The 19,736-nt window shown below is 38.6% G+C and overlaps 1 protein-coding gene across 1 annotated transcript in view; it reads right to left on the bottom strand.

Moving 5' to 3' along the window:
• The window catches only part of MAP3K15 (mitogen-activated protein kinase kinase kinase 15), a 65,175-nt gene that overhangs the window by 40,954 nt on the left and 4,485 nt on the right, over positions 1–19,736 (bottom strand). Inside the window, exons 2-3 of the mRNA XM_053457312.1 lie at positions 3,612–3,751; positions 2,762–2,785 (exon numbers count right to left, since the gene is read on the bottom strand). Coding sequence (XP_053313287.1) covers positions 2,762–2,785; positions 3,612–3,751 — 164 coding nt within the window. The remainder of the gene's footprint in view (positions 1–2,761; positions 2,786–3,611; positions 3,752–19,736) is intronic.

The raw sequence follows: 19,736 nt of genomic DNA, 5'->3' as shown, positions 1-19,736 counted from the left end.
AAGTAGACGAACCTTTGTGAGATATATTTTTATATTTGGTTTAAACACCACAATTAGCATTCAGTATGAACGTATTATTTTACTTGGACTGGACATAAAGCAAGATCGAAATACAGAGATACAGAAACTTTACACACAACAAAATTATTTATTTTCATTATAGGGACCAAAAAATACCAAGTTAAATTGAGATGCATGCTTGAGTGCCTCCACAATCTTTAAAAGAGAACTCCCTGTGGTAACATAAATTTCAGAACTCACTTTAATGCCTCCCTATGGACTATTAAATCGCAAGGAGAAATGTAATTACTGAGCGTGGGGGAGTCTAACGTCTTGTTAGGATGCCTCCCTAGCTCTCTGCCATGAATTCATTCTTCAAATGATAACCTAAAGATTACACACACCATCCTCGTAACATGATTTGCGACTTCCATTTCGGATGCAATCATGTGGAAGGGGAATTGTTCTCAACCCTTGTTATTTTTAATACTTAATGTTTTTGTTCCCACTCATTTGCACTCACCCTTAAGGTATTTAACCTGATTTATTACTTCCTTACAAAAAAGAAAAATGGATGCTGGTACGGAGTAAATTAACAAGCAATGAATTCAACAGGGGTGGCAAAACAGTGATTGAATAAGTTGGTTATTCTAATGGTGACCCTAGTGACCAGCTAGATCTGGCTTAAACTTGCAGATAAAACACAAGATATTAGCACTAGCTGAGAAACAATAAAAAGCAGAAATAGTTAGAGCAGGTTTATTTAATGCCAGAGATAAATCTATTGAGTATCGCCATACTCAAGAGAAATGGAGTCAAGAGAAATGGAGTCTTTGGTTGAAGTTGTTATCTTTTAGAGGGCCAACACAGAAAAATTAGTAAAGCTACATAAGCTCTCAGGATCTCAAATGTCTCTTCTTCAGAATGCCATCTGAAGAAGTAGCCTCTGGAAGATGAGACTTCTTCTTGGATTGCCCAATGGACCATACCAATATAAAACAAAGAACGCAAGTAATTGAATAGCAATCCTTTGATATACTAAAATGAAACAAAAATGAGATAAAAAGAGACATATTGATATAATACAGTAAATTAGTTTTTTTCAAGGACAATTTTTTAATGAAAAATTGGAAAAAATCAAAATGATTTGAAAATGTGAAATGAAACTATTAAAAAATTCCTCCAGCAATGATGAATGCGATACTTGGTGCGAAGACAAGAGTGGGAAGGATTGTCTTTGATGGCAGTAGACTTTGCAGCGCCCCTCCCTGAAAAAGGATTTAATTCCCACCATAATATATTTTTTTTAAATCATGGGGTCTTTTAGCTTTTCTGGCCAGTGAGAGTCTCAACCATGGGGGTCTACTGAAGGGTGTTCAGTACAGGTCATCATGAGCCAGCACACTCTGCCTCAGTAACCATCACTACACAAGTACTAAGGCTAAAGATGCCCATATGTGTGCGCATTTTTGAGAGGACACTAATGCTAAGGTCTACCCACAGTCTCTGGTACTATGGGGGAGACTGTTCCGAGCCACAAAAATGTTCTTCCTTCTGCTATTTTCTTTTCCTTTTAACCACTTTTGTTTTTAAAAAATGATAAAAACAGATGCCAGCTTCCTTTAAAAGTAAAAAAATAAAGAACATAATGTCATAAGTAAACCAAGGTAAATATAAGACATTGAATGGTTCTACTATTGCAAAGTAGTTTTAGACAATTAAAGTGCTCAAACAAAATAATGATATTTCCAAAAATTTCCTCTTTTTTTGTAGAAGAAAATATAGGTCTCCACAGCTTTGAAGCTCATGAAATTTCTCAGACCCAATAGAATACACATTATAAGGTAATGGTTAACTGACAGGAAACAATACTGTAGTCAATAGAGAATATTGAAAGGGAGGTATTGTAACTTGTGGGGTTACCCCAGGAATCTGTATTAGCACCAATTTTTTTTAATATTTTCATTAGCAACACTAAATAAATCACTAAGATAAGGTACAATAATGATTCAAATATCTGTAACAGAACAGACATTTCTGTTAGCGAAAGGGCTAATAATTTCTATAAATTAAATGAGAAAGCAAGAGTAAGTCTAATGCAGTTCTTAGTCGATAATTAAATATATTATATTAAAGCAACAATATAGTTTTAAGTATTAAGCTGTTAGAGAAAAGGGATTTGGTAGGAATTACTTCTTAGGATTTAATGGAAGGCAGGCAATGAAACAAAGCGGCAGAAAATCCAAGCAGAATCTGTGTTGTGTAGCCACACTTTTCAGTAGCCGTTCAGCTGCAACTTTACAGATCTCTTTTCAGACTACACCTACAATATTTCTAACAAGTCTAAAACGGCGAATGGTTTACAGTATATAAATTATCAAGAACGACTAAAGGATATCAACATGCATTGTTTGGATAAGAGAAGAGATAGAATATGATATAAAGATTTAAATTCATAAAGAGATTCAACAAAGTGAAAGAGCAAAGTATATTTTAATGGAGGAAAATGGGTTAGGACAAAAGGGAGAGGGTGAAGTAGACATGGAGATAATTTAAATATGGAATAGGCTTAATGCTAACTGTAATATAAGACGTGGCCAAGTACCCAATTAAACTTGTATTTTTTACAGCAACAATGAGCAAACTAGATAAGCTGAAAAAGTTGTTATCGGCAGTCAAACTCCAGTTTCCATGTTGCAAGACTAACAAATATGTTAGTGATATGAAACAGGTGTTTATTTATACCGTCTTGTCAACTTACCGTGTTCTTCTGTGACACCATATCCTATAATAAAACAGAAACGTAAAACTATTAGAACTCAACTGCAATTATATTATGACAACACTAGAGTGTAATAACTTATTAAAGATCAACAGTACTGTTATAATTGGGATATAATAACCTGGAAAAAAATGTATTATAGGATATAGCCACAAACAGATTGTAGTAATCATATTACAGAAAATGTGCAATAGGGTCCCAACAGGGCACTGTAAGGATTGTAGAACAAAAGCTATGGTAAAATGGCGCTGCAATTGCCTTAAAAGTGAACGATATGGAGTACAAACCTGTTCAATTTGTCATTAAAAAAAAAGTAATAACTTTAGTTAAGTGTTTTACTTTGTAACAATAGGACTATTATAAAATTGCATGATAATGGACTTAAAAAAGTGTTCACATAATGTCAGATTTCATTTAAAGTGCTGTAGAAACATATTCATTCCATGTGTTCTCCATTCTCTTACAGGTTCTATTTAATTGATATTTAGATTCAAGATTTAGCTGGCAGTGATCATGCCTGGGTGTGTCGAGTGAAAGCGAACCCAATTATTAATTCAAATTGGTTAATTGTTTGATTTTGTAACTAAGGGGGCAATTACTTTTTCACAAAGGGCCAGGCAGGGATAGATAGCTTATTTCCTTCTTAACATGAAATTGGCATTTTAAAAACTGCATTCATATGTACTACTACACTCGAGTTATCTTTATCTATTAAAATGAGTTTGATGTCTTCAACCTTTAAGTGTGACAACTATGCAAAAATAGAAGAAAAAAAATTGCTTTAATATTCCAACTGTGCCAGATCATGAGATATTCTATGACATTTTACCTTAAGAGAGAGAGATGTGTCGGGGTCTGTGTCATGGTAGAGTATAACGTTATTTGCCATGTCAAAGCTTTCTCTAACCCCAAGGTGATAGAAGAGAGAAGGTTGTCTTCCAACGTCACTCATATCCACCACAGCTACATCTGCCAAAACAAAAACAGAATCAAATCTGAGGTATACAAATACATAGTTACATAGTTATATAGGCTGAAAAAAGACATGCGGCCATCAAGTTCAGCCTTTCCTATATCTGTTAATTTGTTGCTGTTGATCCAAAAGAAGGCAAATTGGCTCTTTCCAATTTTGCACTAACCAGGGAAAAAAATTCCTTCTTGACCCCAGAATGGCCGTCAGATCTCTCCTTGGATCAATAAGCTGTTTCCCCATAATTTAAAAATGATATCCCCGAATATTATGTTTTTCCAAGTATTCATCCAGTTGCAGTTTAAACGTCTGTACAGACTCCGCTAAAACTACCTCTGCAGGCAGAGAATTCCACATCCTTATTGTCCTTACTGTAAAAAACATTTTCCTCTGCTTTAGACAACTTATGTAGGGTTCCTCTTTAATTCTAGAATCGTATTCACCCACCAAGAAAGACAGAAACAATGACACTTAAAAACACGTTGTTTTATTACATTCTTAGTATCAATGGAAAAATATGGATACCTGGAAAGGAAGTTGATAGACTTGTATATTTCTTCAACTGTGCTTTACACTTTAAATTTGACATATTCTGTAGGTTCTTACCACCGTTTGTATAGCAAAAGTACCAAGGGATTATGAAGAAGATAAACATAAAAGATCCTTTTTTTCTAGCGTGCACCAGCAAAAAATGTAAATGAAATTTAAAGTGACTTACATTAGTTCAATGTATAACATTCCTACATAGCTGGTGACACATATACATGAAGACTAGAAATTTTCATTAATGTATTGCGCCCATATATAGTATAACAGGGGGAATCAGCCAAGACCAGGAAAAACATTTTAAATTCTAAGAATGTGGGTTTTTTGGTACCAAGATGGTTAATTTTTGTTTTACAGAATACATCAGTGTGTACACATAATAAAGCACATGTAGGTGTCATGTATATATATCTATGACCATAGTCACCAATGCAATGGTTCTGCTGACTGGGTCACTACATTGCTTGCTATGATCATACCTGGAAACTCTACGGGTTTTGCATGGAGACTCTGGGTTAAGTGTCGCTAGTGCGGGCAAACTCCAGGTCGGGGGAACGGGACTCCCCACCTAATAACTCTCCAAAAATGGTGTGTGTCTGCCCATCAACTTCAGCGGGACCTCCCATCCGCATTCTGCAATGGGGTGCTCCAGAGAGTTCCCAGGTATGGTTTTGATGATAAGACCTCTTATCAAACTCTACACCAGACTCACTTTCAGTACAAAAACTATTTTGAGAGTGGAATGTTCTACTACAGTATGTTGTAGGGTCTCCAACATCCTGGCCGGACAGGGTCTCTTTTTGTCAGCACTCACATCCTTGTTGACAGAATGTGACATCAGGTTTTTGACTAGGGGAAAACATGTGTGATTTTTGATTGGCTCACAGTGCAATTTACAGGATCTAAAGGTCTATGTCCGACTTGTGAAGATTGAGGATGGAAAAACTTCTTATATACTTAACGAAAAGATAAAAGAAAAAATGCTGCTTTTTACTACCATGACAGCATTTGTTACAGATTTATTGTAGATGTATGTTGTGGTTATATTTGGTCTATCCTACCCAAATACATTTGCATTTGCATGTCCAAATATATTTAAGCATAGAAGGTCCGTAAAGTGCACACACTGGGTTCAGTCATAGCAAAACACCGTAATGTCTACTAGTTAGTCTTTAAAGCCCCGGGGCTGTGTAAGAAATTAGTATCTAAAACAATTAAACAGCAATTTCCCAAGGCCAGAGGCCCATGTTTTGGAATCAGGGCGGCACATGGAACTAACTTCTCGTGCATTCCTTAATTTCAGAGATATTTTATGTAGTAAAATAAGAGTTATAACGTCATGGACCATTAGGACCAAACAAGTACCCGTGGGTGCAGCTTGTCTGCCCACACTATGTTAATGTTTAAATATTTCACCTTTAAGGTTACAAAGGGTTCAGGAGAGTTCTGTTGTTGGTCCCTTGACCAATGAAGGCTCACTTTTAGGGTGAAGGGCAAATCTTTTAGTGAAATCTTTTTCTGCTATACAATGCAGCTCTGTGCTAACCCCAGAATCAGATCTGTTCTAATTACAGATTCTTCTCTGTACTAATCACAGATCCTGCTCATTACTAATCTTGGATCCTGCTCTGTGCTAATCCCAGAATCAGATCTGTACTAATCCCATTCCCAAATTTTGCTCTGTTCTAATCACAGATCCTGCTCTGTGATAACCCCATCATAATCAGACCCATCATAATCCCAGAATCTGTTCTGTACCAACCCCAGATCTGTGCTAACCCCAAAATCAGATCTGTACTGATCCCAGATCCTGCTCTGTGCTAAACCCAGAATTTAATCTGTAGTAATCCCAGATCCAGCTCTGTGCTATCCCCAGAATCAGATCTGCACTAATCCCAGATTCTACTCTGTTCTAATCACAGATCATGATCTGTGCTAACCCCAAAATCAGATCTGTGCTAATCCCAGAATCAGATCTGTACTGATCCCAGATCCTGCTCTATGCGAACCCCAAATTAATCCCAAATACTGCTCTGTGCTAATCTCAGATCCTGCTCTGTGCTAATCCCAGAACCAGATCTGTAGTAATCCCTGATCCTGCTCTGTGCTATCCCCATAATCAGATCTGTACTAATCACAGATTCTGCCCTGTACTAATCTCAGATCCTGCTCTGGGCTAACCCCAGAACCAGATCTGTAATGTAACGATCCAAGAATCAGATCTGTACTAATCCCAGATCCTGCTGTGTGCTAACCCCAGAACCAATTCTGTACTAGTCCTGGATCTTGCTATGTGCTATCCCCAGAATCAGACCTTTCATAATCACAGATTCTTCTCTATGCTAACCCCAGTTCTGTACTAATCCCAGATCCTGCTCTGTACTAACACCACATTATGTTCTGTATCATTCCCAGATTCTATTTATTACTAATCCAGGTTAATATATGTACTAACTCCAGATTTAGATCACTAACCCAGATCTTTCCAGTTTTCTTATACTAAAAACGGTTACAAAACAAACCGCTCGTTTCTATGTTACCATGCTAGATGAAGACATGCTTCTGTTCTCTTAGACTTTTTATTCAAAGAATAGTATAAATAGAATCACTTCAACTTCAGTTTGCATTTCTTACCAGGAAATAAACAGTTATGGGAAATTCTTTCATTAAACTAGAACTTGTGGTTGACTGAATTATTTCATTTTGAAGATACAATTAAAAAAGAGTTACTTGTTACTACAGAATACAGTCTATACTTTTTATAATCAGGACCTGGGGTATAACACAAGTATAAGTATTCAGAAATAAACATCAATATTTTGGATTCCAGAATTTGGAACATCGTAGATTGGGAACTCATCAGTCCCACTTGTGACATTCTCTTTGCCTAAACCAAAGACTCTCTTAATGCTTATAATTCATAAGATTGTATTGTATTCTAAACGTAACTTCAGGATACCAAGTGACACAGCATCTGAGAGATCCAACGGCAAGCGGAAGGGATAAAACTCTAGGGGCATTAAGCCAGGGGGACTTTTGTGACAGCCACAGATAGGAACAGAGCTATGAATCAACAGAACAGTGTGATCCAGTGATGAGGACACACGCGTTTGTACAACTCAAGTAATCTGCATTTACTTAGAGACCAATTATATATTATGGAAAGATTTAAAGCAGCTAATATTCTAATCATGACAGTTCTATTACCAGAATGTTCATCTTGGTCTCGAAAGCTTGCAATTAAACAATAAATTGTATCATTTGACCTATACTTTTCTCCTGTTTTCTCAATGGCTAACACGGTACAAACCCTTTTATCAGAATGTTCATTCAAAGCTAAAATAGCTCTTTAGAGACATGACACAATTTAAATGTACAATTAATTATAAATCTCATTATATAATTGAATCTTCTTAAATAATAGGTTAATAGCAGATATAACTTTGTATGTCTTGAAGATATGATTAATTAATAAGCCTACAATAATCAGGTGATTAGAATAGCGATGCTGCATACGAAAAAATGATTATGACAAGAGAACAGGTGAGACTAGTTCATTAACTTGTAATTGTTACCAAAGTAAGTAGTGTTAAATGATTTAACAGGGTTAAGCAATTTAATGACCATAATAGAGTAAAGTTTACCTATCTTCACAAAAATAACATGTGTCACTCTACAGGATTTATATATGCATTGTGCTAGTTACTAGTAGCGAATGTATAAGTGAAAAGTTAGATTAGCTGAAAGGTTTTTGCTCTATACTTCTTACCAGCTCATACAGACAGAACAGGTGGTAAAATATGAAGGGTGGCCTACTGATCTATCCAACCTGCCCAGTTACACTGTGGAACATATGCATTTCTCTCTTTTTATCTATCGTGATTATCTATTGTGATCTATCTGTCGCATTTTGACATTTCTCTCAAAGGTTCTACATTCCCTTGACATCCGTGGCATGGTTTCTATCCTACCAACATTTCTCTTTGTATTGTAAGCTAACATCTCATCAACTAACATTCTCTCTCTTCAGCAGGAGTACCCTAGGGCTCTGCACTGGGTCCACTACTTAGTCTCTGCATACTCTCTCCCTCCGGCAACTTTTAAAAATACTTTGGCTTCAACTACCATCTTTATGCAACTGAAACTCGAAACTTTCTACCCACGCCCTCACCATAAATTCAAGAGAAGGTTATACCTAGCCTTACAGCTGTCTCTTTATGTGCTAATCATTTCATTACTTGTTTACTAGTTTTCTTTCTTTCCATATCTCTTCCCTACTGTCCATTCTCAATTCAGCCACCAGAATATTTTTTCTCCACCAGAACATCACTTATGCCTACACCAATACCCTAGCTCCCAATACACAATTAATTCATCCTTCTTACATTGAAGAATCTTCAGCTTTTATCCCCGTCCTATATCTAATCTCTGATATCCTGCCATATACTGTATATACACTGATCAACCATAACATTTTGACCACTGACAGGTGAAGTGAATAACACTGATAATCTTGTTATCATGGCACCTGTTAGTGGGTGGAATATATTATGCAGCAAGTGAACATTTCAGCCTCAAAGTTGATGTGTTAGTGGCAGGAAAAATGGGCAAGGGTAAGGATCAGAGCGACTTTGACATGGTCTAAACTGTGATGGCTAGACGACTGGATAGGAGCATCTCTAAAACTGCAGCTCTTGTGGGGTGTTCCCGACCTGCAGTGGTCATGCCTATCAAAAGTGGACCAAGGAAGGAAAAACGGTGAACCGGCTACAGGGTCATGGATGGCCAAGGCTCACTGATCCACATGGGGGGGGGGCGAAGGCTGGCATGGCCGTGTGCCCAAATCCAACAAATGAGCTACTGTAGCTCAGATTGCTGAAAAAGTTAATGCTGGTTCTGATAGAAATGTGTCAGAGCACACAGTACATCGTAGTTTGTTGCGTATGTGGCTGTGCAGCCGCAGACCACTCAGGGTGCCCATGCTGACCGCTGCCCACTACCTAAAGTGCCTACAATGGGCACGTGAGCATAAGAACTGGACCACGGAGGAATGGAAGAATGTGGTCTGATGAATCACATTTTCTTTTACACCATGTGGATAGCTGGGTGTGTGCGCATCGCTTACCTGGAAAACATATGGCACCAGGATACTATGGGGAAAAAGAAAAGCCAGTGGAGACAGTGTGATGCTTTGGGCAATGTTCTGCTGGAGAAACTTCGGTCCTGACATTCATGTCGTTACTTTAACACGTACCACCTACCTAAGCATTGTTGCAGACCATTTACACCCTTTCATGGACACGGTATTCCCTGATGGCATTGGCTTCTTTCGGCAGGATATTGTGCCCTGCCACAAAGCAAAATTGGCTCAGGAATGGTGTGAGGAACACAAGTTCAAGATGTTGACTTGGACTCCAAAGTCCCTAGATCACAATCCAATTGAGCATCTGTGAGATGTGCTGGACAAAAAAGTTAAATCCATGGAGGCCCAACCTCACAACTTGCAGGACTTAAAGGATCTGCTGCCAGATACCACAAGACACCTTCAGAGGTCCTTGCCTCGACAGGTCAGGGCTGTTTTGGCGCCAAAAGGAGGACCTACACAATATTAGGCAGGTTGTTATAATGTTATGGCTGATTAGTGTGTGTGTGTATATATATATAACCACTCTCTGCTCATTCTTAATACAGTCATACCTACTGTACCCTGGTGAAAAGTATATATGACTACACATTAGTAGAATTTTATCACAATTTTCTCACCAAGCTTTAATATTTCATATTGATGGCAAGTTATTTACTTTTATCACACAGGCTCAAAATAACAATTCTGCCCATTGCTTATCCGGCACAAAACTGTTTCTGTTTTGACCAAGTATCCAAAGTCGAACTAACTTATTTGTACTTACCTACATGTGTCACTACATTGGCCTCCTAGTAAATGGATGCCTCAAATACAAGTTCTAAATAAATCCACATAATGCCATTTAATACATCTAAAAATATATACAAGAGCGCATAAAAGGGCATTCATTGTTACTTGGTTAAACACAAAGCACCCTCAAGGCTTGTATATTGTGAGCACATAAAAAGCATGAGATAACCTTGTTTCTAATTTTGGAGCTAATTAAACAAAATGAAAGAAAAAATGTAAAACAGCTGCCCAAACTACTGAAGAATACCATCTTAACAAACCGAATAGGTACTCTGAGGACTCCACAACTGTTACTAATTATACTCTTTAGAACATGCAAAGGTGGGTGTAGGGTCTTGAATTATTATTAGATAGTGTTAATGAGCTACTTGTTTCTCAGCATTCTATAATGGGGAAAAGTCCAAATTTAAACATGATGGAATTAGACAATATGAAGGCCCAGTTGTAGTGCTTACAATAATATCTAGGCTTCTGTGCCATTAATAAAATTTATTTATTAACCACCATCGGCGGCCCTGCTGACGTCAGGGGAGTTCCTGCTTACGTCGGTGGGAGGTCCCGCTGACCTCGGGTGAGTTCCAGCTGACATTGGTGGGAGGTCCCACTGACATAGGGGGAGTTTCCGCTGACATCGGTGGGCGGCCCCACTGACCTTGGAGGCGGTCCTGCTGACGTCTGGGGGAAAACCCCCATGTAAAGGAATAAATTGGGCGGAGAGCGGGGCATGTGAAGACCCCGCAACCCAGAGGATTTGGGTCTTGACCCGGAGAACCAGAGGAGCAGTGCTCCCAGGTATGCAGATCACACTGGACTGGCCATCCCAACATTTACTCAATTAGTGACATGACTTTCAGCTAATAGGAAGTGAATGTGTATTTCCTAGGGTGCTTTGTAGGTAACTCTTAACTTCACTGACCACTCGACTTCTTAGTGAATAGACCCTAATGCAACATTTGGAATAAAAGAACCAAATATTTGTGAAATATAAATGTTCACAGTTTTTCATGTGGAACTACTTATAATAAGTCCAAACTGTTTTGGACAAGTGAGTTTTGGTGAAATGTTTACTATCTGTAGTTAAAAATGTGAATGCTTAAGCTTAAGTTTGCCTTCAATATTTTACTGCATCATTAAAATTAAGCAAAAGCAGCTATAAGCCTTTGTTACATACATCTAATCTGGTCATCTTTCCAGATACTACCAGATTTCAGAATATTACTTTGACATAATCATGGCTCTACTGCAAATACATGGGCAAGCAGAGGCTCGTCTTGCTATAGGAAGTATTCCCACGCAATGGGGGCTTTGTTTGGAATGCAGCATTTATGCTTATGATCCCTAAATCAGACATTCTTAGAAAAGTATTTTAAGGGGCCAGGAACAAAATTCAGTTACACTCTTGTAACAAGTTCTTATCACATTCCGATTCTTTACAATAACCATTATGTCCATATGTTTATATCTCAGAAGACCAGATTGATTTTAGTTTGAAGTTTGGACATGTTAAATGAGATAATGATGGTGTAGTCATACTCATTTTATTCAGTATTTCTTTCACTGCCATTGCATCCTGCAAAATTAGCAGAAAGTAATTTAGAAACTTTTCTCATTCATTCGCCACATGGCAAGGCTCCTGATAGCAAAGTCCATAAAGACATGGTTGGATGAGTTTGGTGTGGAAGAACTTGACTGGCAGCATAGAGCCCTGACCAGAACTCCATTGAACACCTTTGGGATGAACTGGAACGGAGATTGCGAGCTAGGCCTTCATGTCCAACATCAGTGCCTGACCTCACAAATGATCTACTGGATGATTGGGCAAAAATTCCCACAGAAACATGCCAAAATCTTGTGGAAAGCCAGTCGAAGCGTTTATAGCTGCAAAGGGGGAACCAACTACATATTAATGTCTATGTGTTCAGATTGTGATGTCTTAAAAGCCCCTGTTGGTGAAATGGCCAGGTGTCCCAATACATTTGTCCATATAGTGTATATGCACATTCACTAACACTGCTCAGCTACCCACTACATTTGCTCCTTGCAGCAATAAACACAGCAGCATATCGTCCATGTCATTGGAGTGCCCGTACCTTGAAATTGTGGTGATTGGCATAAGACATTTCTGCTGATTGTATTTAAAATTCAAACCAATAGAGACTTAGGATCCTAGGAAGTTTTAAGCTAAACCTGGAATCATGTTCCAAGAAAACATCTGAAGTTCAGCTTCTTATATCTGCCATGCAACGTGCACATTACCAGACACCATTCGTCGTTACCCAACAATTATCATTACTGGGTTAGCCTGGGCCAGCAAGGGCTGACAGAATAAGCTTTAAAACACAAGTAAATATTATTGCTTTAACAAGATAATTACATACTAATTCTTGTTTCATATTCATAGAACACACCCTCAGATCTTTGTAACACGTAACGTTTCCTTAAAGACGTTCCCATTAATTATGCTGATTGCTTTGGCTTGTGCTATCTATTGTACAAACCAAAATATATCATCTACATCTTATAAATAACATGTTTCCCTTGATCTAGGAAATACCGTAGATTGTTTTCCCTAAATCTGGTGTTGTCCTACAATAAGAAGCTAAATATTATGGAGGTTATACATGCTATTAATCAGACATCAAAAGCAAACTACCGTGTATTCCGGCGTATAAGACGACTTTTTAACCCCAAAAAATCTTCTTAAAAGTGGGGGGTCGTCTTATACGCCGGGTACTTACCAAGCCGGAGGTTCCCACGAAGCCACCAATCTCTCTAATCAATTGCCGGCGCGTAGCGATGAGGGAGCAGGGAAGCCCGAGGTCTGGCACTTCAGACCTCGGCTTCCCTGCTCTCTAATCACTAGGCGCTGGCTATTGATGCCGAGCGCAGGGATGATGTCATGTCCCGGCGCTCGGCATCAATAGCCGGCGCGTAGTGATTAGAGAGCAGGGAAGCCGAGGTCTGAAGTGCCAGACCTCGGGCTCCCACAACTGGATGGGAGAAAGAAGATAAGGTAAGAGATGGGGAGAAAGGGGAGAGAAATATATATATATATATATATATATACACACACACACACTGGTGTGTATACATATATATATATATATATATATATATATACTGGTGTGTGTATATATATATATATATATATATATATATATATACACTGGCGTGTGTATATATATATATATATACATATATACACACACACACACACACACACACACATGTATATATACATACGTGTGTGTGTATATATATATATATATATATATATATATATATACATATACATATACATGTGTGTGTAAAGGCAGGGGTGTGTGGTGAGGGCAGTGTATAAACGTGTATGTATGGACAGGCATATGTGTAGATATATATATAGATATATATATTATATATGTGTGTGTGTGTGTAAGGGCAGTGCATGTATGTATATGTCAGCAAATCAACCAGCAAATCACCGGTAAGGTACATCGCTTGCCGTGATTGGCTGGTTGTTGTACGCTGGGTAGAGGGGTAGTCTTATACGGCGAGTATAGTCCAAACTCTATATTTGGACTGTAAAAGTTGGGGGTCGTCTTATACGCCCAGTCGTCTTATACGCCGGAATATACGGTAGGCAAATCGGGGAGCTCGCTCACCGAAATGATGTGGTAGAAAAACAAATGCTTTATTGTAGACAAAGTAAAATATGTAAATCCACAGCAGCTATCCAATGGAGTATAAATAATGCTGGTAAAAATCTAACATCTTTCATGCATCCTAGCACTTAGTCATAGGTGCTATGATCCCACATTAAAAATTAATTGATGCGTGCCAAGGCAGTAAAATATGGTAGCAGCAGGGAACATCAAGCCCTTTTTTATTTATAAACCCTACGTGTTTTTTTTTTTTTAAGAAAGCGCCCTTCGTTTGACTATTTTGCTTTAATACATAGAGAGAGTTGCTCCTTTATGTATCTATGTTACTTAATGCTTTAACATAATATGCTGGTTAAGAGGTAAAAACAAAGAACAGTCCTAGATTTGCAGATGAAAGCAGATTGGAAAGAATGCACGTTGTCACCTAAAAATATGCCAGTGCATATCTGATCTAATCCATGCTGAAAAGTAGGTATTTTCGGGTTGAAGAGCTGGCATTTGCGCCACTGACTTTTCTTGGCAGTAGGGTTTCCTAGCCTAGCAAAAAGCTGTCCATGGTGTTAAATGAAGTAGCATGTGCTCCTACTAACTGTTTTGTGGCAGAAACACAAGTGATTTATCATGGAAAATTTTATCCAGGGTTTGGCTGGACTTTTCACACCATGTGACCTTGTGCACACCCGACAGGTCACAAAGAATTCCTCACTCTAATTATGCTTCAGATAAGACACTCCAGCTATGGCCCAGTCAGCTAAATAAAATAATACTAACAACTAATAAACTACAGTATGCAGATCGCATTATGGTCAAACTCCATTAAACACTTTCTTGGACACTTGGGAGGCGTTCTACTACTTTTAAAGTCATATAACATAAGTCCACATACAAAGGGGTCAACAGATAAATCACTTGATATGGTAATACATTGGAGGCACAAGTGAGACAGTTTACTGCTGGATCTTTAGTATAGTACGTTTTAATAGAAGGTAGAATGATGTCCTACCTGTGAATGTGATGCTTTTACATATCAGGACATAATAACAATCATCTGCAGGTCTAAACATTAAGGAAATACAACCTCAGATGAACAACAACACGTGACATATTATACCATGTTATGATTTATTTAATAAAAATAAAGCCAAAATAGAGTTTTGTAGTTGTAATAACACAAAGCCTCTTGGACATCAAACACAGTATCAGATCACCTATGATATAGTATGGGGTGCAATCACATAAATATTGACATACAACATATAAATCTGCATTAATCATTAGGCAAGTCAAGTATTACCACACAAAAAGCAAAATGCATGGATTCACTACCAAACCATATTGGAAAAACAGGAACTAAGGAATACACGCACAAACTTCATGTAAGTTTTCCTGTTCTTCTGCCTCAAATAAAACCTACTTAGCAATCGTTGCACCATGCACCACAATATGAATGTGCCATATGCCCTTGTGGATCCTGTGGTTTACCACCCCTATAAGAATAAAATGGTGCCAGAACCAGAGCCTCTGATCTGCCAGTGTCCCTAATTATTTTATTAGTGTTAAATAATAACAATAAATCTTTTTAAAAGCATTACAGTTAGTTACATCCTCAAGATCTACAAAGAATTTATGAACAGTTGTTCTGAGTACATAGGAATGTGGTATCAAAATAAATCCTGATCTCCATGGGGACAGAGCAGTCCTACGTCTGGCAAGTGAATATCCCTGGAGGACTGAGCTTGTAGTGCCATAGAACAAAATAGCAGGAAGTGAAATTATCGCAATCCCAATGGTCTCCCAAGAGTCTATGAGAAGAATAAAAAGTGCAAAAGTCATGTATAGTGTATGAGTAAAAATATCTGCTCTGTGAATCATGAGAACGTTGTGAGGACATAGTGAGAGCACTGAAATAATTCACACTGCATAGCATGAGATTTTGAGTTTTGAACATGTAGACACGGTTCACTATTATTAATCATGGCTATTTTTATGTTTGTGTGTTATGCAGAGCTGAATGAGCCATGGGGGACTCAAGGCCAACTTCTGGATCAACCTGGATTGTCAGGAGGGGAGAGGTGTGAGTAAGAACCGAGCCACAAGGAGCAAGTGGCTAAAGCACTAAATCACCTTCTGTCATTGCGCCCTCACCTGGAGGACATGTGTGGGTAGACACATTGACTCAAGCCATGCATAGTCCTTGTATAGCCTGTGCATAGTGTTTATTATTGAGAGTTGCTTACCTAACTATGGCCAGCTTGTCTACCTCTACACATAATCATTCTTTAATATTAAGCACAATGGTCATTTACAGGATCCCAGACCCCTTACTGCAGTGGGTGGGGAAGGTTCTTGGGCTGAATTAAGAGGAAATTCTATAAAAATGTTAACTATGCAATAAAAAGAAAGGTCGTTCAAATAGTTCATTTAACATAGGAGAAATGTGTGATCAATTCTCTTCTGCTGCACTTCACTTTATCTTCCAATCCACTGTAGAATCAAAGTTTGTGTCCCACAATGTAGTCTGAAGGTGGTAGAAGGCAGCCACTAGTGACCACTAACCACTTGTAGCCGGTCCACTCTATAATAAAATGCAAGACCACTCACGCTATCATTGACAATTTAGGAGGAGGCTAGGTCGGCAACAGAAATTGTGATAACAACATCCTAGCGATAACAAATACATAACGTTCATTGCCTAATGAAAAGATTAGTAGGTTATTGCTTTGTTTCATCTCTCAGTCCTGCTGGGAAACTTAGTTTCATTTGTAAAACAGAACTTCTCAGTCCTCGCGTTCCATGAAACCTGCGTTCCATGAAATGTTTTGTTTTTTTAAATGCTGGCACTACAAGTCACTAAAAGCGACACTACAAGTTCCAGTAATGCTATTTTAGCACTGAGAACAGCAGAGGAACCAGAGGATTAGCTTTGATTGATTACTACATGCCAGTTAACAATTTTTCTTATGGGATGAACTGTCCTTGAATCCTTTGAAGTGAGTAATGAGTTACGTTGTCCTTGCCATTATAGATAACAAGAGATTTGAATCTAAAAGCAAGACCACCTAATTAGATTTTCCGATTTATTTATGTTTCTATACTTAAAAAAATAGATTGCAAGATATACCTGGATCATAAAAGCTTGCTGCAGAAGTAAGTACATTCACATTCATTCACAATTTATTTTAAATGTAGCTGTGTCATTCTTATAGCACATAAAGCCTTAAACTGGCATAAGGTATGTGAATAATAGGCCCCACTTCAGTCAATTTTACTTATTTATTAAAAGCTTAGAAACTTAGAGAGCCCTGACATGGCTGAGGGATCATCCACATGACTGTCGTCTATTATGCTACAAAATACAAAGACATGCAATAAGCAGGGGGACACTAATAAGGGGGACACAGGGTACTTGCCCCAATAGGCTGATCTGATTAAAAACATTTTAACCTCTACCTCTCCCTCTACTTTTTCATGTTTTTTACTTGCAGCCACACTACCAGGCCTAGCCTTAAAAATGGAGACTTCTTGTGTTCCTTCAGCCAGGACTGGATAGTGCACATTGAGAGTGTCTCCTGATAATAAGCACATGGAATTCACGTTTATAATTATTATCTGTATGTTATAGCTACTTGGACATCAGATCACTCTGATAAATAGACAGTCTTGTGTCTCTATCTTAAAGGCAGTTCACTAGCGTGACACAATGTAGTTATGAAATGCTAAGCTCATCATAACACAAGCACTTTGCAATGTGTTACCAAAACAATTGCATCATTTACTTCCACTATGCTCTAAACCTAGCCTGACTAAGTTCCAGGCACTATAACAAATAGCCATGGAAATATGTGTGTGGTGATCTTTAAACTCATGCCGTTTTTCTACATCATCACCATACTTGGGAACTCTCCTGATTGGACTTGGAGTCTCCGGGTGAAGCCTTGCCCAGGGGCAACTGCCCGCTGGGCCGGCCCAAAATTCACTACACCGGAAGCAGGAGTGCAACAGGTCACGTACCGTGATGTTACGTAACCCAGTGGTAATATTGCACTGTACAAGCAGGCATAAGAAGAAACATCGGTCCAGGTAGGGTAGGGGTGTGAGGTATGGTGTATGGTGGATGGTGATGTGTGTAGTGAAGTGTGATGATGTAGTGATGTACAGTATGAGGTATAATTAATAGAGTGAGATGTGATGCGTAAGTATGGTTTAGAATGAGTGTATATGTGTGTTAGTGTGTGCTAATGTGAGTGTATATTTGTTTTGTTCGTGAGTGTGTGTATGTGTGCTATTGTGTATGTTGTGGGAGGAAATGGGCCACTCAGCTTTCCTTGCCCCTTGAGCCAGAAGGTGTCAGCCCTCCTCTCACTACTGTCAGTAGTGTCAGTTTCTTCTTTCTCGGAGCAGAGGGGCAGCATTTCGTCATGCCGACTCCCTGCCCACTTCCCATAGCACTAAAGGCTGTCTGGGCCTAGCCCTGCTCCTATGTGCTGTTAGCCCTGACCCATACATGGGTAGCCTCACCTTGACACACAGTTAGCCCTACTCTTTCACAAAGTCACCCCCAACAGAAGACCCCTTGAATGATCATCACTATTCCCCTCAACTGAGCGCCTCCTGGTTATATTCTCAGCTGATCTGAAGGTACAGTAGACATAAATATTTCTCACTACGCTATAGGTATGCCTAGTTGTAGATGAATATGTTTGCCATTAGAAAGACAAGAATCAACTTGTCTTGGGTAGAACTATTTAGCTCTCTAATATGGCCGGCAGCAGCATTTTTCAGCCTCTTTCCAGCGGTGTATTTGTAGCTTCTAAAGAAAGAGAATCAGTAGAAGCTTTATTAAAAACTGCAACAGCTAGTTCAATCCAAGCTTGTTTAGATGTAGACACAAATTGTGTCTATAACATAAATGGTTTATAAAACACTAAAAGGTTATAGTGTAAAGGCACCATATCAGGACCCCAAGAAGACTAGCTACCTACAACCCGAGGGGTCAGCCTGCAAAGAATGTAGCGTCAGCATTTCCAGAGTGAGTTGATATGTGTTATGGATGCTCATTTTTTCATGGTAAACTTCACAGCCAGGGTACCAGTGTAATAAAACAATCTGAGAGGTTTAAAAATAAATCATTAGTAGCATAAGATGCTGAAAATGTCTTTCTTTTACATTACATTTTACAAGTGTGGTTAAGTTACTACATAACAGATCAGGACGTAACCTTACCACGTTGCTAGAACACTTGGCAACATACCTGGACTGACCCCCATAACATGTCACAGAAATCAGTTGTTTAGGACACCTGGTTTTGTACACATGGTGCCACAAACTGTACACTGCTCCACTTCCTCACTCATCATATATGTTTGGGGCAGTACACAGCTTCTCAGACCATCAACAAGATAAATAAAGGTTCTCTGCAGGAGATCAGTGCCATGACGGAAGCTTACCCACTGGACCTCATGGAGAGAAGTCACTGTTCCGCATCATCCCATCATTATGTACAACGCACTCAGAGCGGCTGTAAAACCTGTTAAGCATTAAAGGTTGAAATACAGTCTAAAAGGCCAGTAACAGGCAAGAATTGCATGTTCCCTGCTTAAACACAGGTAGGAGAATCCAATAACGGACAAATCTGCTATACTGATTCATATCGCTGAACTTTGGAATATAATTAAACCATAGCCTTTACGTCTGTCCTTGACAACCGTATTGTTAACATAAGGGGCCTTTCGCATTTTCTGTCTCTTTTTAAGTGTGTCTGCATGTGTTGCCTGGCCTTGCAGAATCTGTTGGTGATACAATAAATATAATAAGACTAGCATATATGCCCTGAACACCCACAAAAGCCTGTGGACTCTG

Source organism: Spea bombifrons, chromosome 2 (assembly GCF_027358695.1).
Source record: "Spea bombifrons isolate aSpeBom1 chromosome 2, aSpeBom1.2.pri, whole genome shotgun sequence".
In the NCBI taxonomy this organism is placed as follows: domain Eukaryota; kingdom Metazoa; phylum Chordata; class Amphibia; order Anura; family Pelobatidae; genus Spea; species Spea bombifrons.
This window is presented reverse-complemented; position numbering and strand designations above follow the sequence as displayed.